This window comes from Gekko japonicus, unplaced genomic scaffold (assembly GCF_001447785.1).
Source record: "Gekko japonicus isolate JY-2015 unplaced genomic scaffold, Gekko_japonicus_V1.1 scaffold227, whole genome shotgun sequence".
NCBI lineage: Eukaryota > Metazoa > Chordata > Lepidosauria > Squamata > Gekkonidae > Gekko > Gekko japonicus.
In genome coordinates this window covers 1,108,740-1,133,259 of record NW_015164189.1, presented here as the reverse complement: position 1 = coordinate 1,133,259, position 24,520 = coordinate 1,108,740, and the positions used below count along the sequence as shown (strand labels likewise).

Genomic DNA, 24,520 nt, shown 5'->3' with positions numbered 1-24,520 from the left:
ATATCACAATATTGCCCAGTTCTCTAGAAAAGTTCTTGACCATCTCTATCCTACATCACAACATCAGCTCTATCTGATGTTGGGAGGCCGGTCCAACTCCAGATCAGAAGATCTGAACTGGGCATTACAAGCCGTGGCTGGTTGGCTTAGACTGAGTTGGATGAAACTGAATCTGACAAAGACAGAGGTCCTGTGCTTGAGTCAGGGCAGTTCAGGGGTAGGGATCCCACTCCTGACCTTCGATGGGGCGCCATTGGTGCCAGCGCCGGAGATTAGGAGTTTGGGAGTGTTCTGGGATGCCTCCTTAACAATGGAGGCCCAGGTAGCAGCCACTGCCAGGTTGGCTTTCTACCGTCTTCAGCTGATTAGGCAGCTGGTTCCCTTCCTCGACCGCAACAGTGATCCATGTGATGGTCACCTCGAGATTAGACTACTATAACGCTCTCTACATGGGGCTGCCCTTGTCGTAAATTTGGAAGCTGCAGCTAGTGCAGAATGCTGCAGCCAGGCTTCTGATGGGCCTCCCCAGGTGGGAGCACATCCAGCCTGTGCTGAAGACATTGCACTGGCTGCCAATAGCATACCGAATTTGCTTCAAGGTGCTGGTTCTTATCTTTAAAGCCCTATATGGCCAGGGTCCGACATACCTGAGGGACCGCCTTTCCCCAGAGAGCACTACGGTCAGGGTCTCAAAATCGACTGGCCCTCCCGGGTACCAAGGAGGCCAGGCTTGCTACTACCAGGGCCAGGGCCTTCTCAGTGGTGGCTCCATGCTGGTGGAATAAGCTCCCGGAAAAGATCAGGGCCCTGCGTGATGTTTTACAGTTCCACAGGGCCTGCCAAGACACGAGCTCTTCCACCAGGCTTTCAGCTGAGGAGCCGCCGCCACTATTACCACCAACAATCTTAATTACAGAGCCTTGGCCTTGACATCTAACCTGTGCCGCCGCTCGTATTAGGAAGAGCATTGAGCAGAATAATTCTTAGACCTTTGTATGCACTCTTACAGTACGCCTTCTTAAGCAATTAATTAAACATCGCCAGCACTTTATGAATTATTTATGTATTATTTATAATTGAACTGTTTTTAGATGATTTTATGTGGATTTTGTTATTTATGTATTAACCAGTGTAAGCCGTCCTGAGCCTGCTTTGCGGGGAGGGCGGGGTACAAATTAAATAAACAAACAAACAAATAAATAAAAACACCTTTTCTTTTCAACCACAAGGTCCAGTTTGCAGCCTTACAACCAGTACGTAAGACATTTTAACCAGATTAAACTGAAACTAAAAGCCTCCTCTAAGGAAGCTAGTGGAAAACTGAACAGTAAAGTTCAGAATAAAGCAGCTAGCATTATTTAGCTATGGAGATTGTTCAGAAAATGCATTATAGCTAAAGAGCTTTTTCGAAGCCCCATTACTGACATTAACTTTGAAGGCTTATATTGAAGAAATTCTGAGTCATTCCGTAAACACCAGGACATTAATGCTATACCACAATAAAAGAGATACTTTTTAAAAAGTAGAACATTTTAAATCTACGGCATCAGTAAGTTCTTAACTTTATATTGTTACCTGATTACCACCCATTCCATGACAGTTAAAAATCCCAACTTTTTCATTTTCTTTTCTTGCCATGTTATCCAGACATTGATTCGTTTCCACATTTCGTATCTGAAGACAAAGAAAAATAACCAAGCCCAGTTTACTTACTGAACATGTCTTTACCAGGCACTCTACAGTTATCACCCCTGGATGCTTTTAAGCAAGGAGGCTTTTGCATTGCTCCGGACCTTTGTTCATCCAGGTTCACTGTGCCCCCCCCCGCCCAATTGATTCTCAGGTGTGCTCCCCGCCACTCCATTTCCCTGGCTGCACTGCAGGACAGCCAGCATGCTGCAGTTGTTAATGAGTCAGACTAGTATCTGGGACAGACTGACCCGCCCCCTGGACCACCGAGAAGGAAGATTCACAGTAAGCGAAGCGAGTCGCCGTTTCCAGTGGTCCGTGAATAAAACCTCGAACCCAGGTTTGAATCCCCACTCGTGCCACGGAAGCTCACTGGGTAACCTTAGGCCAGTCAGACTCTCTCGGCCCAACCTATCTCATAGGGTTATTGTGAGGATAAAATAGAGAAGAACAGTGTAAGCTGCTGTGGGTCCCTGCTGGGAAGAAAGGCAGGATATAAATGAAGTAAATAAAGAAATATAAATAAAGGGAAAGGTTGTGGCGGTGGAAAAAGGAGGAAGGAGGTGCACAGAAATGGGGAGAGGTGCAGGCAACCAAACAAGACCCAACAACTGATACCAGAAAAAAATAATCATTCATCACTACCAGCTATAAAGAGGACAGCTGGGGACCCATGCGGGGGGGGGGATGCCTCCCCCCATTGTTGCCACAGCCAGGCCAGTGTGTCTCCCAGCCACGCCCCTCCCCAATCGCCACTGCAGCCATCTGGCCCCCTCATTGCCAGCTGGGAGGGAGCAAGGACTGCCATGCCTTCCCACCCAACTTCCTGGATGGGGGACAGTGAGGAGTCACACATGCAACACATAATCCCCATGACTGCCTGTCTAACGGGCGGGCAGGGGCTTGCTGGCCTGGTGTGAGGGGGGAGCTGACGAGGACTCTTGGACACTCCCGATTCCTCTCTCATGGCTCTGTGGGTGTGGGAGGGGGCAGTGAACTCCTGCTCCCTGAACACCTGATTTCCCACTTTAGAGCTCTGTAGGCAGGTGGACTCAGCAGGGGGCAGTGAGGACTCCCCCCACACACACACACACCCTTGCCTGATTCCCTCCTTGCTGACTGAGCAGGACTTGTGTGTGAGGGGGAAATCCCATCTCCCCTCACTGCCTAGCCTGGTGTGGCTCCAGTCCCCACCACCCACCTTTCAGCTCAGCGGTGGTGACTGGGAACCGCTCCTGCCGTCCTCTGCAGCAATAGCCGGCCCTGAAGCCTTACCTGGCTTCCTTCACTGCAGCGGCTGGGCCCGGAGCTTTGCCCAGCATCCTCCGCCACAGCAGCCAAGCCCGGATTCTCCCTGTAGTGGCCATGGCCAGCGCCACCAGTAGGTACACTGTGCATGCGCTTCTTTTTTGGGGGGCAATTTAACTCCCCCCCCCAACATATTTCTATTAAGATTCAAGATTTTTCTGCAAACTTGGGGAGTCCCCCAAGCTTGAAGAAAGGTCTGTTTAGCCTCTGTGTGGCCCAAATCCATAGATTTAGCTATCCGCAGACAGGGGCCACGGGTGGCTATTAGAATATAAGATGCTAACAAATCAGGGTTGGCAATTATGGGCAGGGAAATGGCAGAACTGAACAAAAAAGCACAAACAATTAGCTGGCTGGGCTGACTCTGTCTTCCTCGATAAGCAAAAATGCTGGCTCATCTCATGTTGCCTCATCATCTACACCCACGTACAGCAGGGGTAATCTTTGAGCCACAGCTAATGTCATTAAGGAACTATAAAGAGACGTGAGGAGGATATGGCATAGTTATCTGTGCCCATTTAACATCCTCAGTAACACAAACCTCCACATGTTGAACCCTTGCTGGATTCTACATCTTAAGAAGTTTTTAGTGTAGTACAGAAATGCTTACAATCCTCCAGAGCCGGTAAGAGGTTTTTTAATGGTCAGACTAAATTTTAAAACTTGGCCTAATCATTTTTTCCAGCCAATTAGCAACACGGGGAACCCCAATGATAGCATTTTAAGTTAGCAATTCAATGGATGGTGAGGGAAACACAGAGAGAGGGCTTGGATATTGCAACAACTGGGAGAAGCAGAATACTTTCTGGCCTACAGACACTGTCTCCTCAGAGGCCAGGATATGCAATGCTGGAGCAGGGCAGTTCCTATCAGACATACTGAATGCTACCTTTCCCTCCTGAATCAACAGCAAGCAAAGAACACCGTTCCGCAGATAAGGGAGTACATGCAACGTCTTAACACTTTTAGGGTTTCACCACGGAAACTGAGACCAAAAGACAATGTACTTTCGCACAGGAGAATGGGAACCAGTTTCCTGGCATGAACATCTGGACTCAGTGCTGGGCTCAATGAGCTTAAATAAATGCAACCCAGACAAGGCGGAGCTGATGGTGACAGGGAACTTTGGGCAATCTAGATGTAACAGTGCTCTCATGGTGGCCACAAGGACACCGCTGCCATTTTAAAATCGGGGGGGGGGGATCCTGATTAGCCCCACAGCACAGGCTGAGGTGCTATTGCCCACCCCCACGCCTTATCAAGAGCTGAAACGGTCCCCCCCCCCAAGTCTGTCTGGCTTCTGGGATGCAATTTTTCTGCCTTGTTATTACCGTGTTTTACAAAAGTTTTTAATTTTTGATGCTGAAAACCACCTATATTTTATAAAAGGGTATATTTTAAAAATAAATGAAACCAACCACCACCCTATTATTTAAATATCAAGACTATTAGCTAAAAACTCTGTGCATACCATGTAAACATCAGCAGTTCTCTGCTGTCAGAGAAGAATTTCTCTCAACACTTTAAATTACATCTGCTCTAACAACGTACACAAACTCTTAAATTACAGCATTACTTGTCAATTTATACATTAGGAACATATATCTGCTTCAGTCCCGTTTTGCCAAAAGTTGAAGCTTTGTACATAAAGCTAGAGAAATTGGGAAATTTTTATTTCAGTGCTGGACAACCTGACTTCTCAAGACTTCTGCACTTAAATTTTTTTACCTCTCCCAAAGAGAAATAGTGGCGTGGAATTTGGGAATCGGGATAAACGTTCTCTAGGTACCAAGAAAAGGGCTTGCACTGTAGCTTCTGTCTTAATCCAGATCGCGATGATATGTCTCCATAATCTACCTTTGTAACTCCTGGAGAGAAAGTTATATGCTGTTAGTTACAAAACTGTAACAGAGTGGAAACATAAACAGATTACTGCACAGAAATTGCACTGCTTGAAAGGGGCCAGGTTTACGCATAACTATGAAGCTGAGCTCTGCAGTAAAAGGACTGGATATTTTTACGGCTCTGGATAGTCTCACAGTAGTTATTTAAACCTCTAAAAACACAGTGATGATATCTGTAATGCTAGCACAGACACTATCAAGTTCTTATTTATATAGCAGTTTCCAATAAAACTGCTTGCAGGGTTCAATGAAGAGTAACCAGCAGCTTGAAGCCAACAAATCTAAGTCCAAACAGGCCAGCACAGAATTGACCTCAAAATTCAGAGATTTAGTACATTTATTTAAAATCTAGTCAGCCCCCATATGATAACTGGGGCTGCAGTAATGGCACAGATACTTTGACAAGCACTCAAGTGTTGAGAATTCTCATTCCCCTGAATGTCAAATTACCCTGGAGGTTTAAAAGATCTTTACAAGAGACCCTTGCCAGCAAAGATAGGTGAACTCTGCTCGAGCCACCAAAAAGCAGTAGCCATTTTCATTCAGGGGGAAAGTAACAAATCCTGGATAGATCCAGTTGGTCAGTCATGTTGGTCTAAAGCAGTACAACAAATTTACAGTCCAATGGTACCTTTAAGACCGGTATGAGCTTTCATGAACCTTGATTGTCATTCTAATGTATTTGATAAAGTATGTGTTTGTGCACACAAAAGCTCATACCTTTGTTGGTCTTAACGGTGCCACTGGACTCTAAATCCTGGATAGTTCCCGCTTAATACCCACTACTGCCTTCACTGGGTGGGAAGGGCAGTACGGTGTAGCTGGATCTTGTCAGATCTCAGAAGCCAAGCAGGGTCAGTTCTTCCATGGGAGAACAGCAAGGAAGGCTCTGTAGAGGAAGGCAACTACAAACCACCTCTGCCTTGAAAGCCCATTGCTGGGAGCACCATAAATTCATTGGCAAATTGATGGCACGCCATTTTCCTGCTTCCTTCACTCATCAGAGTGCAAGCATGCAGGAAGAAACTGAGCATGAAATTTGGATGCCAGGCCCCCAGGGTAGTTTTCAGGGAGGTACAGACATGGATTTTCTTATTACTGCAGCTGAATGATAATCTGGCATTTTCCCAGAAAACCTAATTTGAGGCATACTCCCATTTTATGTTTTCACAGGGTTGAACCATATATTCAAGAGCACCACAGAGCGGAACACTTTTTACTAAGGAATTTCAAAGGCTGGAGCATGTTTTGGCTCATTTATAACCAGAGTTATCAGGCTATAAACCAGGTGAAATATAATGACTGTCCAATTGAAATGAGATCCCTTTGCCACATGACCAGCAACAAATACTATGGGAGGTGATGGGAGTCCAAATCACATGCCATTAGTAAATTATGCCTAGGCCCATGTGTTGTACCCCAAAGGCAACCCCCCCCCCGCTGCATTAATGCCATCAGTTCAAAAGATTTGGTGAGAATCACTTGACAAACTGCTGTCAATGAGATTCCAGGTGTATCAGAGCTCAAAACAAGAATCAAAAAGCCAAACTTCTGAAGAGAAACATCACCCCAGGTCATTACAAAACTACATGGCCAATTTGTTTGTTGCTGGCTGTCTTTTCTTAAATTATCCAAATGGAAGGAAAACTCCAAGTATATGTAAGAAAAATACATCTGATTTAGAAGTCACCCATTCAAATTTGTTCTTCCAATAGACACCCCCCCCGCTACACATGCAAATGGATGGGAGGGGGCACAGAGTTCAGTGATAACCCTTGCTTTGCATCCAGAAGGACCCAAGATCGATTACTGAAAATTCCAGTTAAAAAGAAAACCCACAGCCTGAGCATTTGGAGAGCCATCATTACTGGGCAAACAGAGCAGTAGCCCTTCCCTAACATGTTTCCTATGGGCACCATGGCACCCGTCAATACCTACCCTGGCACCTTCCAAGCCTTTCAGAAAGTGGTCAGGGCCACGCTGTAAGGCAGAGTGTAATGATCTAAAGTTTTAAGTGTGTGTTTCTTTAAATGTCTGGTAAGTTGCAGAAGAACAAGTGGGGGTGAAAGAAGGGGATGAGTAAGTGAGGTGACTGGTCAATGACTTAAGAGTGTATGGACAGAGCTAAGATGTATGTGTGGAGAAAGTCAGTGTGTTCAGTCAGCAGTTAATAGTCAGCTATCTACAGAGTTTGAGAAGCAGTCTTCTAATTAGAATACCATATTACAGCTGTGAAAAGCATTTAAGATTCTAAAAAAAGAAGTAGAATACTTAAAGAGGGCAGGCTTTACTCAGCCACCTCTCTGAATATCCTCCAGGCCCCCAATAGGGGTCAGTCGCCAGAGGTCGCCATGACTTCCAGGTGCACACACACTCACATATAACCCCCCCAAAATACCAACCCCCAATATTGTCAAAGTATCATAAGTGTGTGAGAGACAGAAGCTGACAGATACCCGAGTTAAAAAGGGAAAGATTAAACTGATCTAAATAAAATAAAGTGTGGATAAAGTACATTCTGAAGAGAAAGGAGGATTTGAGAGTGAGAAGTGTTTGAAAGAGTGTGATACCTCAGTCAGGAGTTATTAACATACAGTGTTTTATTCACTGAAGAGACAAGTTACAAAACATCTTGAAACCAATATGCTTATTGTACAAATAAAGTTTTATTTTGTTTATTGCTAACCCAGAGTCATATGCTATTTCAATATTAAGAGTCTCATCCTCAGGACCACATAGTTCAACAAAAGAGCCTTAGAGCTTGGGCATAATGCTAAGGGAAAAGTTGAATAATAAGATTTGGAATTAAATGCCTGTTGCAGCATTACATAACCCAGAAAGACTGAAATAACAAAAATGTTAAAGGCACACCATATCTAACCACACAAAAAAGAGAAGTCGTGACACAGAGCTTGTTATTGACTACCCTCATTCAAATGAAAGGGTTTTTCATGGTTGCAACAGCAGCTGCAGACACTAAAGGATCAGGAGCACTGGTAAACACCACGCTTATCGCTCCATTCCCCCTTCAGGCTTTCCTTCCTTTTACTAAAAGTCCTTGATTTGATTTCTTTTTATTGCTCCTTCTGTGATTCTTTTGCTAAGCAAGGAGGGAAGTATTGTGTCTAGCTCTGTCTCCTGAAGCAGCCATTTTTGGCTTGGCCCCACCTCCTGCAGCAGCCATTTTAGCATAGAACTCGTCACCCCCTCTCAAAATTCCGAAGGTGCCTGCGGGCTCAAAAAGGCTGGGGACCCCCTGCAGTAGTCTGACCCCCACATGCTATCTTTATGTTGATTATTTGCTCACCTGGGGAAATTATATAGAAGAAGTTCTTGAACTCATCCATCCAAACTTCTGCAAGCCGTCTATTATTTTTATTGATAATCTGTCCCGTGCCTCCTGGGAAAGTATAAGGAGTGGCTTTTCGAAAAACATGGCCGACATGCGAACACGTCACAATTTCCAGAGTTCCCCCACACTGCCAAATCTAAAAATGCCAAAACAAAGGTTACCGTTTACTTAAACAGAAACTGTGCAAAACATTTTTCAGAAGAGCAGGAAAGCCAAAAATCCAAGAGTTAAAAGCCTGCATTTAATTTATAAAAATTAAATGTATATTTCACAAGCTGTGTACACTGCCCTTAACTCAGCATACCCAAGAACACACTGCAGGCGGGTACTGCCCCCTCCCGCTGGCAACACACCCTAAGGAAATATTAACATAAGGGCCGACCTGCTGGATCAGACCAGTGGCACATCTAGTCCAGCATCCTCTTCCACAGAGTGACAACCAGCTGCCCTGGAGGACCAACAAACAGGGCCTAGAGGCCAAGTCCTTCCCGTGTTTGCCTCCCAGCACTGGGAACATGGTAGATCTGTTCAGTCTTTACAGCTAGCAGCCATTGATGCATCCCCCGTGAATCTGTCTCCATTAATACCCTTCAAAGCCATCTCGGCTCATGGCCCTGTGGTAGCGAATCCCAGAATTTAACTACTTGAAGAAGTGATATCTTTGTGTGATATTTACATCTTGGTCAAACAGCAAAACCATTTCAGGAAGATACGATATCTTTACATTGTTTTTGTGTCCATGTTCCATTTTTAATGCCTCCTTTTATTTTTATACTGATAACTTATGATTTTATGGTGTTCTTTACTTGTAAGCTTCCTGGAGAGGTGGCATGAAAACTTCCTAAATAAATAAATGCTCATAAGAGAAGAGACTGTGCGGTTACCAGAAGTGCCTCAATACACAGTGGAGCTGAGCATAAACTGAATTTATTTAGTACATTTATACCCTGTGTTTTCACTATCAATACTCAAGGGGGATTGAGTATTATTTCTAAAAGAGTTCAGGTTGCAATTCAAAACAAGGTCCTAAACATGCAGTCTGTGGCCACCAGATAATGAATGACTTCCACTGAAGCATTACAATGAGCTCCCCAATTTCAATCACTGCTCAGTCCCCTGCACAATGCAGGTGCTGGAAAGTGACCACACACGACCTGCAGTTTTTAGTCTAAGAGGTGTAAAGCACATATTTTGCATCATTACCAGGAAGTGCCATGCCCCCTGTGAGCCCCAAACTTTTACACATAGTCAATTGCTGAGGGATACTATTCATTGTTGGCACCTGCCCCTTGGCAGTATTCATAGAATCACAGAATCAGAAAGTTGGAAGGGGCCATACAGGCCATCTAGTCCAGTCTCCTGCTCAATGCAGGATCATCCCAGAGTATCCCTGATGAGTGTTTGTCCAGCCACTGCTTGAAGACTGCCAGGGAAGGGGAGCTCACCACCTCCCTAGGTAAGATGATTCCTCACAGGGCTTGGTCTCCAGGCCCCTGATTATCCTTGTCGCTCCATTCTGTCCATTCTGGACCCACTCCATTCTGTCCACATCCTTTTTGAAGGGAGGCCTCCAGAACTGCACACAGTACTCCAGGTGTGGCCTGACCAATGCAGTGTACAGCGGGACTAGGACATTTTGTGATTTGGATGTTATGCCTCTGTTGATACAGCCCAAGATTGCATTAGCTTTTTTTGTCGCCGCATCACACTGGCTGCTCATATTTAACTTTCAGTCCACCCGTACCCCAAGATCTTGTTCACACACACTCCTATCCAAAAGTGTACCCCCCCCCATTTGGTATGGGTATTCCTCGTTTTTGTTACCCAGGTACAGAACTCGGCCCTTGTCCTTGTTAAATTGCATCTTGTCCACATGTTGAATTCTATATCTTCTAGTGTGTTCGCTGTTCCTCCCAACTGGGCATCATCTGCAAATTTAATGAGTAGCCCCTCCACACCCTCATCCAGATCATTTATAAAAAGACTGAGCCCTGTGGCACCCCACTGGACACCTCCCCTCATTCAGATGAAATGCCACTGACAACTACTCTCTGAGTGCAGTTCCCTATCCACTTAACTATCCTAGAGTCCAGTCCACAGTCCTCTAGTTTATCCATCAGAATATCATGGGGCACCCTGTCGAAAGCATTACTGAAATCCATGTAAACAACATCAACAGTATTCCCTCGATCCAGTAAGCTCGTCACTTGATGAAAGAAGGAAATGAGGTTGGTCTGGCAGGACCTGTTGGGGACAAATCCATGCTGACTTCTCCGGATCACCAAGTTGTCCTTTAGATGTTCGCAGATCGATCCCTTTAAAATCTGCTCCAGTAACTTCCCTGGGACAGAGGTCAGACTGACTGGCCTGTAGTTTCCTGGGTCATCCCTCCTCCCCTTTTTTCAAAATTGGGATAACATCTGCCCTCCTCCAGTTGTGCGGCATGTCTCCTGTCCGGAAGATGATGGACAAAGGCTCTGTGAGCTCTCTAGAAAGTTCTTTGAGCACTGTTGGGTGCATACCATCTGGCCCGGGGGATTTATACTCATTCAATGCAGCCAGGTTACCAGGAGAAATGGCAGAAAGACTGTAAAATCACTTTAAATGAAGAGATCTGGGGGAAAATATGGGCATCTATAGATTATAAATCATCAGTTTTATCAATAAAGCTTCAGACCTTTAAGATTTCTTGCTAGATGGTATTATACATTTAAAAAGCTTTCTTATCTAAATACTGATATTAGCCCATATTGTTGGAAGCAATGTGGATGTATAGGTTCCTCTATCCACCACTGGATGGAGTGTGATCTAATTAAAAAAATTGAAATATAATTATACAAAAATAGCTCTAATTACAGGTTATACTCTTAAGCTGACACTTGAATCTTTATTGTTAAGTTATAAGATAGACAAAATTCGCCCATATCAACAAAGGGTAACAATCACAATATTACTGACAATAGCCAAAACAACCATAGCCCATTGCCGGAAAAGTTCAATAGCTCCTCCGCTCTCTTTATGGCGTAGGAAATTATGGGAACATTACATAATGGCAAAGATAACTGAACAGTTGAATTTTAAATCTGTAGAGAAGTATAAATCAGATTTTGAGTCTATTTGGTACCCTATATTGAACTATTTAGAGAAACATGGTGAATTTTTTTTAAATGCCAGATCTATATAGATTAGTTTCAATTTTTAATTTTTAAAGTATAATAGAAATAATATAAGCGCATGAAACTGGATATTACTTCTTGATAGTTTCTTTTAACTTGTTGCACATAATTTTAACTGTTTGTAATTATTTGTACAATAAAAAGATTTTTTTTAAATGCAGCCAGGTGCTTCTCAACTACCTCTCTGTCCATGTCAACCAGCAGCCCGTTGTGCTGTGCCTTGACTACTACCATCTCTAGTTGAAACTGTTCTTTAGGGAAAGCCTTTCTGCTTTCTCTCTGTCCCCTGTCAGAGTTTCTCCATTTTCACACAACAGTGGGTCCATCACCTCTTTTATCTTGTGTTCGCTCCTCACATATCTGAAGATTTCTTGCTGTAGCAAGCCTCCCTGGCCAACTTTAGCTCACTGTGAGCTTTAGCCTCTCTGACGGCTGACCTACAGTGCCTAGCAACCCGCAGATACTCTTCTTCAGAAGTATTCCTTGAACATTTCCCTTTTCTCTTTTAGCACATCACAGAGTTCTCTGTTCATCCACATTGGCTTCTTGGATTCCCTACCATGTTTCCTTCTTGTTGGAACAGCGATGGCTTGAGCTTGCAAGAGTTCTTGTTTTAGGAGAGCCCACCCTTCACTTGCTCCTTTCCCTTCCAGCAGTCTTGCCCATGGAATGAATCTCATCATGCCTCTGAGTTTATTAAAGTCTGCCCTACTGAAATCTCACACACACCTCTGGCTACCAACTTCCTTGGTCCCCCCTCCCACAGCAAAAGGAATTCTAGCAGGCCATGGTCACTTCCCCCTAAGGTCCCCACCACCTTCACACACAAACACCTGCGCTGGAAAAATCAATCTGTAAACTACTGTGAATCAATAATATATAGAATCAAAAGTTATATGTTTTACCCGAAATGAAATTTCTAGATTTTCTCCTCCCCATATATCCATTCCAGCATCATATGTTCCAATTTCCTGAAAATAGTCCCTGTCTATGGAAAAAAGGCCTCCTGCCATTGTAGGTGTTCTGAAAGAAAGCACAAAGTTTTAAATTCATGGTGAGACAGATGTTGTGGCGTAGCACACCGGCTAAGATTACACACTGGTGAGTTCTGGGGTGAAACCATAAGCAGGGGTGTGTAATCTACAGCCCGCGAGCCAGAACCGGCCTGCCCAGAGCTTTAATCCGGCCTGCAAGCAAGTGGTGAGAGGGAGAGAAGTAGAAAGGGCACTTTGGGGCTCTCGTCTCTCCCCCCCATGAATGAAGTAGATGGGGCCAAAAGCCACTTCCGTCGGTTCCCATACAAGTCCCACACCCTCACTGCTTGGAGCTGCATGTAGGGTGAGCGAGCGGCACAAGCCTGAAAGGTCTCTGTGTGTGTTTCTTCAATTTTTTGGTTGGGCTCGTTATGTCATGGCTCTCCCGGGTGCAACTGATTCCGCTACTGCTGCCAGCAAGCAACCGTAGCTGAGGCATGAGCAGGTGAGGCAGGCGAATGGCGGGGAGTGGCCTCATTTCGCGGCCACCGCCACGGGACCCCGCTGCACAATGCCTCAGCTACAGTTGTCTGTTGGTGGCGGTGGCAGCACTACCCGCAGCAGCGCAAGGAGCGGAGACTTGGGCGCCCCCGACGAGCCCATCTCCTTCCAGGAGGAAGGCAACAAACAGGACAAGGGTGCCGGGGGGGCATGGCTCTGCTCAAGGGGACTTGGACGAGCTTTCCCCAAATAATAACATGCCATGTCCCACTGAAGCTAAGGACAAAGCAATATTATACCTAAATTCAAAGAGCCTGGCTGCTATGAGTTTATATGAACCTTTTCAGAAACCTTTCCCTTGCAGCACTGTCTTTGCACATGTGTAGTTTGGAAAGACACTGGCAATCATGGCATGACTGTTAAATAAAATATTGCAAGAGTGTTAATGTTTTGAGCATGTTTGACGCAAAAATATAAAGTTTATATCTCTACTACCTGGCATTACATTGTATGACACATATGGCCCAGCCCGACAAAGTCCCATTTACGTCAGATCTGGCCCTCATAACAAATGAATTAGACACCCCTGCAGGCTTAAAGTCACCCAACTCATGAGGCAGTTTAGGCAAATCACTACTCCTGCAGTCTTCTTACAGGGATGTTATAATGAGAACAGACAAAATAGGAAGCGTTTTGAGTTCTCTCACATCGGGTTCCTGTTCCCTCTCCCACCCCACAACACTTCAAAGACACTGCGTTATGTCATTGTGACAGTGACATGGACACACCTCCTGTCAAAGTTCACGTTTCTTGGGTGTATGAAGTGTGTGTGGAGGGGTCTGGTTGTGGAGATGAGAAGTGTGCCATCCATAAACTGCCAGAAGTGCGTGAGACCCAACAGAGGAGAAGGAACAGAATTTTTCTGCTCTGAGGGTCCCCCAACAGGGAGAGCTAGGGCCATGACACGAGTGAGCCCTTTAAGATTTATGTAGCTATTTATTAATTTCGATCCTGCCTTCAACCTTGTAATGCTTAAGGAGAGGAGAGAAGACTGATTTAGCTGTTTCTTAAAGTTGATCTTACATTTGATCGAGGAAGGAGTGGCAAATTTCCATCAAAATAATATCATTCTGTTGTAGTTGTTGTTATTATATGACCTTGCTGAAATTTACAGCCATTATCTCACAGGTGTCTTTTGGATCACACGCCTGAACAGGAGCCCACTTGCCCACTTCAGCTTACCACACGCTGCTTTTAAAATTCGAGGGAGTTTCAAGAGCAACTTGCACTACGGCATGGGAAGTTACTGAAAGGGAACCTAAGTGTGTCCTTGGCTCTCAGCTCATATTTATTTATTTATTTGATTTATACCCTGCCCTCCCCGCCCAAGTAGGCTCAGATAACATACAGATAGCATACTCCAATTCTGGGAAAGAACACTGACCAAAAGGAAAGTCATAGCTGCCCTGAAAGTTAATCATATAATTTCTGAAACAAAAAACAAGTGAAGCTACAAAGGTAAGCAACTTCATCACATAGTTATACCGTACTCTGACATGCTATATGATCCAAAGAACAACTTCAGCCATTATCTGGGACTTTATTCGTTCTTGTACGGTAGTACAGTGTGTGGTGGTGGTGTGGAGTCTAATGCTCAAATCACTCTTGAAAGTATCATGAGATTTTGAAATGCTTTGCTGCAAGGCATGAGAAATACAAGCGTCACTAGGTACACAGTGTTCTTTTAATCCCAGCCAGATAAATGGAGAACCAGTTTGGAGTCGTGCTTAGAGTGCTGGACTAGGAACTGGGAGATTCCGGGTCAAATCCCTGCTCTGCCATGGAGATTTGTGGGGTGACCTGGGGCCAGACACCCACTCTCAGCCAGCCTGTGCGGCAAGGATCCAATGGAGGAGGAGAGAACATTTGCCTACTTGCATACAAACACCTTCACGGTAACCAAAGGGTTATTGACAGAGAGTTTTTCATAGTGAATGAAAGTTAAACAGAAGTTTCTGGATCAAAGTGTCTCCTTGGCACTCTGATTGCACCCATGCTGCCTGGAGGGAAGTCTGCAGCTGTACTTGAAAGAGGAACTGACAGAAAACGGCTCCTGCTGCCCTGTTTACAACACAGCAAGTTCCTCAACGTTGTGTTGAGCCGGGTTTTGTGCTGTGCGGCTTTCTTTCCTTCCTTGCGCATTCTTTTACCGTGAGCTTTTCCTCCCACCTGCATTTGACACCCAGAGCAGACCAGTGATTTCCCATGAGCATTTAGTAATGAAAAAGGACCATGGTGGTCAGAATTTATTTATTTATTCATTCACATTTGTACCCTGCCCTCCCCGCCAAGGCAGGCTCAGGGTGGCTTACACAATAAAAGCATAGTCTTGGCCCCACACAATGCAAGGAGGTAGTTGGAGGGGGACAGAAGTCAGGGAAAACAGGCTGCTTACCTGTAACTGATGATCTTCGAGTGGTCATCTGTGCAGCCACACACTGGGTTCTGCACCTGCACTGGACCTAACCGGTAAACTTCCAGAGCTCTCAGACACCTCTCCTTCTTGGTGAGCTTTACCTTAGCTCTGGGGAGCAGGCACCGCCAAGAAAGAGAGCTGTCTGGGAGCTCTAGGTTCTGCGCAGGGACAGAACCCAGTGTGTGGCCTACACAGAAACCATGAAGAAGATCCTAAGGGAACACTTCTGCTGGCACTTCAGTTCCTTTGACCCCAACCCATTAATTTGAAACTGACCTCAAGCCTGGCAATCCACCAGGGTCATGCACACCACGGCTTCATGCCAGGTAAAACTGACGTCTGAATGCAGTCCTAGACATCATTAGCATCTGCACAGAAGCAATGGGTTCATTTAGCAACTGATATGGATAAATGGATATCTACATTTCGGTAGACTGACTCCTCTCACCTGACTGGAAGGGTCCTATCACCTTTCCTTCGGTCCATTTCTCTCTGGGGAACAGGATACCACCGGAAATTCAACTTCCAGTTGAACCCACCATAAGTCATATCAGAGCCTGCCATATATTCAAAGGTATCATCGCTGATGACATCAATTATAGGACAAACTACCGTTCTCCTATAGAGAGAAGAAGATAAACTGTTAGAGGGGAAATACAAGAATGTAAAGTATTACCTACTATACTTCATAGGACAGCAACACAAGTATCAGCAGCTTACAGGAATCTGTCTTCCGTGCTCATTTAGAACATTCGTACACAACTTCTCCAGAGAATCTGCTCCGGGCAGCTCACAAACAAACAGTGCAATCCTTTGCAGAGGTACCCCAGCCTAGGCCTATTGACTTCCGTGGGCTTAAACTGGAGTATCTCTGCACAGGATTGCACTGAAAACCATTACAAAATCATCAGAATTGACTATGAAAAGCCAAAGAATAAAAACACAGAACATTCTGGAAGCCTTGTAACACAGTCATAAACTATTTCCACACTCTCTTAGCACAAAAAGTCTAACTGACTACACATTTATCATTTTAGAAGGACACGTCTGCTTAGATCATATTCAAGGTTCATCAGCGCAAGTATTCTCTGTGCCATCTATAGCGCTGTGAAAGTTATTAAGTTGTGTTTGGGTAGTGGATGTGCCCCAATACTTCTGAATATTGGGATATGTTAGTTTATTTAAAAAATGTCATTTAGAATCCACAGAAATATCAGATATTACCAGGTTTCCCACCAGAACTGAGTAAAGATAGGATAATTTAGTATGAATTTCTTGAACACTGCAGAAATCATTTATACAAGGCACTGGAAATGGTATATGATTCCAGAACAGCAGTAGTACATGGGGAATGTATTAATGGCTGAAATGGAAAAGTTAACATGTATTAGAAAAGCACAACCCAGTGGAAGGGAATGTGAAAGTATCACTGGACTGTATGAACACACTCCACAGCAGGTATTCAATGTATTATATTCCCGTACATGAGAGCAGATATAAATGGTATGTCCTAATGCAGGGGTGTCAAAAACCTGTGGCCTGCGTGCCAGAATCTCCCCACCCACCCAGGGCTTTAATCAGGACCGTGGCTCTCTTCTCCACCTTCCCCACCCCCTCCCCTACCTGTCCTCACCCTTCCGAGGGAGATCGAGCTGCTGAACTTCCCAGCTGGCTGGGCTTTGTCTTGGCCTGTTTCTCCTCCGGCAGGAAGCTCCTCTGGGCTAAAGCACAAAAAAAGTGGCAAAGAAAATGCAGAATGGATTTGCCTTTAAGGTCTCTGGGCCCAGACAGACTACTCTGGGACTGGAATGACAGCCCCCAGAGTGGAATGACGGTCCCTGGGAGTAGCAGCTGCATTCTGGGAATGGAATTCCGCTCTAACGGCTGTCATTCCAGTCCCAGAGCAGTCTATCTGGGCCCAGAAACCTTAATCAAAAATCCATTCCACATTTTCTTTGAAACTTTTTAAAAGTTGCAATGTATTTCAATGTAGTGGAGTGCAAGTAGTTTCAGTTTCCAGTGTTTTATGCCAGCTGAAGTTGTCTCCTTGCAAATAAAGGGCTGATGTTTTGAGACCTGAGAATGGGTGCCCGAGTACTGTAACCTGGGAACCCACACCCAAAGGTGGACATTACACTGGAGAGCCACTGCCACTCTGAGTAGACCTGGGTTGGGTAGCTTGCAATGCCCAGCCATATCATGTTTTCCTAGGCTCAGAGCATTTTATATTTTTACCTTCTGCTGTGATCCTAGTGCTTTTTCTTGATGTTTTATTTAAAAAACTGCATTGACAAATCCCGCTATCTCCCACCACCACCTTTCCTTTTTTGGTAGGCATATTTTTGGGGGAGGGAGGTTTGGGAGGTGTCATTTATCAAAGACTGTTAAATAAACAAAATATGGTAAGAGTGTTACTGTTTTAAGCATATTTGTATTTTAAGTTTTTCAAAAGCTTTGTGTTTGTCGGTATCTCTCCTTATTATAAAAGAGTTTTGGTGTCCCTCCTGCACATGCTCCCACAGCCTTTCGCTCTCACACCTGCCACTCTGAAGGATACCCTGGCAGCATTGGCTAGCTCCCTTGCCTCCGTCCCGCCCACAGAGGCGGCGAGCTGGCCGGCGGCGTCTCTGGCTCACTGTGCTCTGAGCCAGCCGAGGGGACGGGCGCTCCGCCGGACAGAGGGTGAGCAGGCCCACTGGGAGAGGCGGAGAAGAGGCACAAGAGCCCCCACACATTTGTCGTTGTCGTCCGGGGCAGCTGAGCCGGCTCTGACGCCGCTCCGCGCTGCACCCCGCCGCCACCACACCAACAGGCCTCCCTGATGCGGGCCCACCGCCGCGCCCAGACCCTCCTCCTCTCCGACCCCGGCGGCGGGAGCTGGGACACAGGCGCTGGTGGAGCAGCTGTGCTCTACCCGCCACTGGGCCTGGTGGACGAGGCCGCCAACACCCTTTCTTCTCCCAAGGGGAGGGCTGGCAGGCGGCGGCCCAGCTAGAGCTTGTTGGATTTGTCTCCGCAATGGGCCTTCTTCCTAGTACTTTATAAAGTTAATATCTTCGTTACCTGGCATCACATTTTACAACACATATGGCCGGGCCCAACAAAGTCTCGTTTATGTCAGATCCAGCCCTCATAACAAATGAGTTTGACACCCCTGTCCTAATGCATTTAGTAAAGAGAAGACGCTATGTTCAATAACAATTTATAATTATTAGACCACACAGTTCTGAGCACTTAAAACAAATTTAAACTTTGTCCAATCAAAGCTATCCTTTATGCTACATAGTTAAGTGTGTGTCAAAAACAAGGACTTTTAGTACAAGCCCCTTCTAAAGATGTAAGGTTTTTTTAAAAACATTGCATTATCTGACAAGGACAAATGGGACAGTTACAACATGGAACATCACAGCTCAAGATAATCAAATGCAGAAGAGTTACTACCCTAAACAAGATTCAGGTGGGACAGCCGTGTTGGTATGAAGCAGCAGAACAAAGTTTGAGTCGAGTGGCACCTTTAACACCAACAAAGTGTAATTCCGGGTAGGCGCTTTCGTGTGCATGCACTTTGTGTGTGCAACAAAACCTTACACCTGGAATAAAACTGTGTTGGTCTTAAATGTGCCACTTGACTCAAACTTTGTTCTACCCTAAACAAGTTATTTGTAGGAGATGGTATTTATTTTCCAAGGTCGAATCTGCAGCAAGGAAAGTTCATAAGCCAAGCAGTTCTCGTCGCAATAGTAATACACTGTTGTAGACTCCATAGAGTGTTTTTGCAACTTCCCAGCTGCATGTGCCCCAGACATCCACAACTGATGACCAACTGATGCTTTTTCCCCTTCCCCCCCTTTTGTGAGAACCCATTACAATTTTCTGAAATTAAGCTTTTAAAAAATGCTTCCAGAGATGCAAATTACGCTTTACCAATAACAACTTTGCTAAATGTTCCGCAACAACCTTTAATATGTTTTATAACATAACCACCTGTCGGCTTTTATCCGTGCTAACAGAGGTTCCAACCATCCTACTGTACATTCACAATGAGCATCTAAGAATGTGATGACTTGGCCTTTCGAGGCAGCAGCACCTTTCAACCTGGCTCGAATCAATCCAGAACGCTGCTCCATACGAATCACATAAACTGGTACTTTTAACTTCTTCACATAGTTCTCCAAGGGTCTCTTCAAAAAGTCTGAAGAATGTAGGAAAATAGAGTAAGTTATGCATTTAAGCAAGCACACTGTCAAAAGATGGCCAACAGTTCTACACTGGCCTCCATTAGTCTAAATCAGTTCTCAAACAAAATTCCCAGAGAGACAGGATCATCCAGATTACGGTTCCATTTACCTTAAGGGTCACAAAGGTGTCTTGGACTTCTATTCTTCCCCTTCCCCACAAGAGAGAAAAGTTGGCAATACTTGTGGTCAAAGCTGCCAACATACACTTGTTGCTTCTATACACTCATCTATGCATTTTCACAGGTTTCAACATTGTATTTTTTTTATCAGTGGGGACCCAAAACAAAGGTTGCTGATTGTTTTTAGCTTGCTTCTCCTCTTTTACCTTAAAACTATGTATACTGCTCTCTGGGCTACAAATTATGGAATTGAACTCTAGCAACTTAAAAAATTTTTGAGTGGTTTTTCTCTTTCGATCCCCCCCCCCAATTTTCTGTCGCCTTCCACCACTCTTCACCACCCACAAACCTTCCCACATCATCTCCCCTTGCCCCCTTCATTTAAATCCCCCTTTCTCCTCTCAACCCATCACCAATTAGTTACCTCTCTCCACATGGCCTTTTTACTTGCCTGAAGCTGTTCCCCCACCCCTTTCCTCCAAGCTCCACCCAAATTCCGCCTTCATCCTTCTCGTCTCCTCTCTCAGGTGATTCATTACTCCCCCTTGCCACCCCCAATCCATTGTCCTCTCTCATCCCCACAGGCCGTCCCCCCCTCCAGCTTAACTGTATATTATACCACCAACCCACCACCCATTGCTGCCTCCCATTTCCTGTGCAGCATCTGCGGTTCCTTAGGCAACCAAAAGGGCTGAATATAACATGGAGCTGAGACCATCTGCTGGGACACTTGTCCACATCACAGATTCATGAAAATGGCTCCCACCACTTTTAGCCCCTTCCCCTGTTCCAGCCATGCTGGCCTTGGCTCTCAACCTCCTCACCCCCACCCCCTTTAAGCAATCCCTTTGACCTCTCCTCTCCTCTTGTTCAAACTCTCACACTTCTTCCCTCCTCTTTCTTCCTTTTCACCCCCTAAATGCCTGCTTACTTTCCCCCATGCTGGCTCTCTATCACCCCCCAGCAGTTCTCATGGTGCCTCCCTTCCTTCCCCCACTCTTGCTTCCTCCCCTAAAAAGAGCTCTTTTATGAGGCACCAGTTTTCCAGCATCATTCACATAAATGTCTTATATTAGTTACTTTGGGGAAAGAATGGATTAAACCTCCTAACTTCTAAAAGGTGTTTTATATTTTTCTGCAAGCCTTAAGTTTCCTCAAGGTGTTCAGAAATCTCTACCTTAGCCTTGTGTGCAACCCTCTTGTGGAGGTTTTTTTATTCACACAAGAGCTGCATATAAAGATGCCTTATACTGAAAAAAAATTGAGAATAAATAATAACATATTGCAAAGACCCGCTAAACTAGGAGGATTAGACTTTCCCTCATTACAAGCCTACCACCAAGCCACAATAATATCTCAAGTGGTCCAAATGCAATACAAGGATAACCAAAAGCAATGGAGACAAATTGAACCTCTTTATACAGCTCCCTATGACCTTCAGGAAATCGCCTGGATCAAGCCTGACTTAAGACCAAGGTCAATCAAGGAGAATATGTTTGTATTAGCAGCAATCAAAACATGGGATCAGAACAAGAAACTCCTTCCCCAAGGGATTTCTCAAATGTCGGCATTTACACGTCAAAACTGGTTTCTTCCTGGATTAACTCTGCATACCTTCGAAGGAAGCTGATCTCAGACGCCCATACGACTTAGTAGAAAAAGGAAAAATACTAAATAAACAGTACTTAACCAGAAAATGGGCAAACGCGCATCTTGGCTTCAGTATTTCCAATTAAGAAATCTTACTGATTATCTTACAGGGTTGGGTATATTTCAAAGAGAGTTAACGAACTTGGAAAAATTATTAAACTTTACCCCTAACTCCCCAAAAGGCAATATTTCCAAATTATATATTGTGATTGTCACGGAGGAGAGCCGGATAAAACTCAAATTCTAACATCGTTGGGAAGAAGACTTGACAGTACAATGGAATGAGGCAGACTGGGACATTATATGGTCCCCTCCAGCCAATAGCTCTAGCATATACAATGTTCGACTACAATTTTTAAAATTTTATTCTAGGTGGTACATAACTCCGCATAATTATATAAAATAGACTCTAACAATGACCCGATATGCTGGAAAGGATGCGGGCAGATCGGTACTTATTTACATTGTTGGTGGGGGTGCCTAAAGATCCATTACTTCTAGGACGAAGTTCGGAAACAAATTATTGAAATAACTTCGCATGACTTCAACTCTAGTCCTGAGGCTTTGTTATTGAACCACTGGGATGACACCATAGATAATAGAACTAAAGAGATAATAGCATTACTCCTAGCAACAGCTTGCTTAACAATAGCCACGTGCTGGAAATCTCCACTGCCACCAACATTAACTGCTTGGCATGATAAGATTTGGGAACAGTTTGTGATGGCAAAAATCACAGACAGAATACGCAGGGCACAAACAGATCAGACATCCCTATCCAAATTCGAAACAATCTGGTTTCCAATATTCTCCTACCTTTCAATACATGATATACTCCCATCCAATGCATATTATCACAAATGGCTAGTGATGTGAAATTTACTATGGGAATGTCAGCTAACAAATGATGGAATACTTATCTATTACTTTCCTAACTCATTAGGACAACAATTTTACACTTAATAGAGGATCTTTCTGTGATATTGTTAAGTTGTATAAAGTACATTGACTTTGTTTTAGAATATTGTATTTTGAGGTACTTTTAATAATTTGAAGCATTTCTGTATTGACAAATTAAAACAATAAAATATTATTATTATTATTATTTTAAAAAAGATGCCTTATACTGAATGAGATCACCGGTCCATCAAGTTTAGTATTGTCTACTCAGACTGGCAGTGGCTCTCCAGGATCACGAGCAGAGATCTTTCCCATCACCTCCTACCTCATCTTTTTTAACTGGAGAAGCCAGGGATTGAACCTGGGATGTTCTGCATGCCAAGGTGATGCTTTATCACTGAGCCACAGCCTCTCTCCAAAGTTGGAGGGAGATGTCAGATATAGGACACCACATAAGAAGAAAAAATGATGTCTCCCATAAAGCTTTAAAAATTGCCTTCTCCAGCTAAATACAAATTCTAGAAACAATCAATTAGGGAGAGCAGCATTTACATTTGTTTGAGCATGGCTCTACTAAAATACCCTCTAGACAGCTATTTGTACAGTTACTGTGGGTTTTACTAGTAAAAGTCATGCAGGTCATATTGGTACTTTATTAATGGTTCACCTTAGGCACAAACACTTCCAAGAACTTCAGAGTTCATCAGACAACTAGACATGTCTTTAGATCTCTCTCCTTGAAATCAAGAGGCCTTAAAAGTGTTTGTTATTGGCTGGATCATTCCTCTTGTTAAACCAGCTTTCGGGCATCAAAGCTGCTAAGAGCCAAGGAAATGGCTTAATCTTTTTAACATTCACTATGTGCAGCAGATTGCAAAAGAGCTAAATTACAGTTTTTCGTATAAAACTAGTCTGCCTTCTGCTTCACCTGCTTCTCTTCGACACAGGCTGGTGACTTCTTCCATATGTAATCAACGACTGATCTGCATTCATCCACAGTTTTCATGTAAATGAAAAATTAACACTTCTAAATTATGTTCAGAGAAAGATGTCTTGTTTTCTTAATGTTTCGACTTCCCAGTGCGAAAGTGTAATTTTATGCAAATTAACTTTCCTAGGAACGTAACATGAGATACAAAGAAAGCTTCAGGCGAAGCTGAATGTTTGCTTCACTCGATTCAACTGATTGATGCTGGAATCAGAAACGTTCTTGCCAGCTTGGGAAATTATTTTTGTAGTAGTCTGATTTTCTGTCTCTACAAACAGAATATTTAACCAACATCAGAATAAAGTTTGCACTGACTGACTGCATCTTTCAGTTTGATTAACTTCAAAACAGAGATTTTCTTGGAAAAAAATTCCATAACAATCAAGGAAACTGCTTCAAGGAAAATTTCATTTATGAATGAAGAGCAAGTTACTGGAAGAGGAGCAGGTGCACAAAATAATTTGGTTTTGAGACAAATCCCAAAAACTGCAAGAGGAGCGCTGATCACAACATGAATTTTAGCTGCCTCACCTCATTTTGCAGCGCGCCCCCCCCCCCGCATCCCTTGAAGAGTCACTACAAAAAGGTTGTGGGACCTCTGTGGACAGCATGGAATGTGCTGTGGAGAGCTGCAGGCGGAAGGAGGAATCAACAGAAATCACCCCCACCAACTCTTGCACAAAATCCAACTTGGATTTACCAGCCTTGTAACTATGCCAACAGAAGCCTGAATTTGTGCAGTACACAATCAATGCTAAACTCTTACCTCTTTCACTAGCATCATCAACCAGTATAATTTCTTCTAGCATTTGTCGTGGTGATCGGTTTATGACACTGTGAACCGTTCGCAAGAGAGTGCTCCAAGCTTCATTGTGAAAGACAATGACAACGCTTGTCGTAGGCAGGTTGTCAGGATACACCTTTGTCTTGCACCTAAAAATGCACGAAGGAAACAAGCTTGTAATAATAATACATTGTACAGTCGCATTATTTCATTTATAATGCTTAAATCCCAGTTTTCTGATAGGCTCGGACCATCTAACAAATGTTAACACAACTTATTAGAATAAAACAAGACGGGGACCCGCGATACTCGCCGGGGGGGGGGAGAAGAGCTCCGTCTCCTCCATCCCCCCCCCGCTCGATGTCCCGAGGAGGCGGCAGCGGCGGCGAGGCCGGTCCTCCCCCCGCCCGCCCGGCTCCGAGGCCAGTCCTCCCCCCCTTTGCCGGGCTCGGTGGCGGCGG

At 44.4% G+C, this 24,520-nt stretch overlaps 1 protein-coding gene across 1 annotated transcript in view; it reads right to left on the bottom strand.

Annotated features, from left to right (window-relative positions):
* Positions 1-24,520, bottom strand: part of GALNT1 (polypeptide N-acetylgalactosaminyltransferase 1) — an 83,572-nt gene that overhangs the window by 13,722 nt on the left and 45,330 nt on the right. The window contains exons 3-9 of the mRNA XM_015408254.1: positions 24,042-24,208; positions 19,365-19,572; positions 15,829-15,999; positions 12,335-12,452; positions 8,209-8,389; positions 4,726-4,865; positions 1,576-1,674 (exon numbers count right to left, since the gene is read on the bottom strand). Coding sequence (XP_015263740.1) covers positions 1,576-1,674; positions 4,726-4,865; positions 8,209-8,389; positions 12,335-12,452; positions 15,829-15,999; positions 19,365-19,572; positions 24,042-24,208 — 1,084 coding nt within the window. The remainder of the gene's footprint in view (positions 1-1,575; positions 1,675-4,725; positions 4,866-8,208; positions 8,390-12,334; positions 12,453-15,828; positions 16,000-19,364; positions 19,573-24,041; positions 24,209-24,520) is intronic.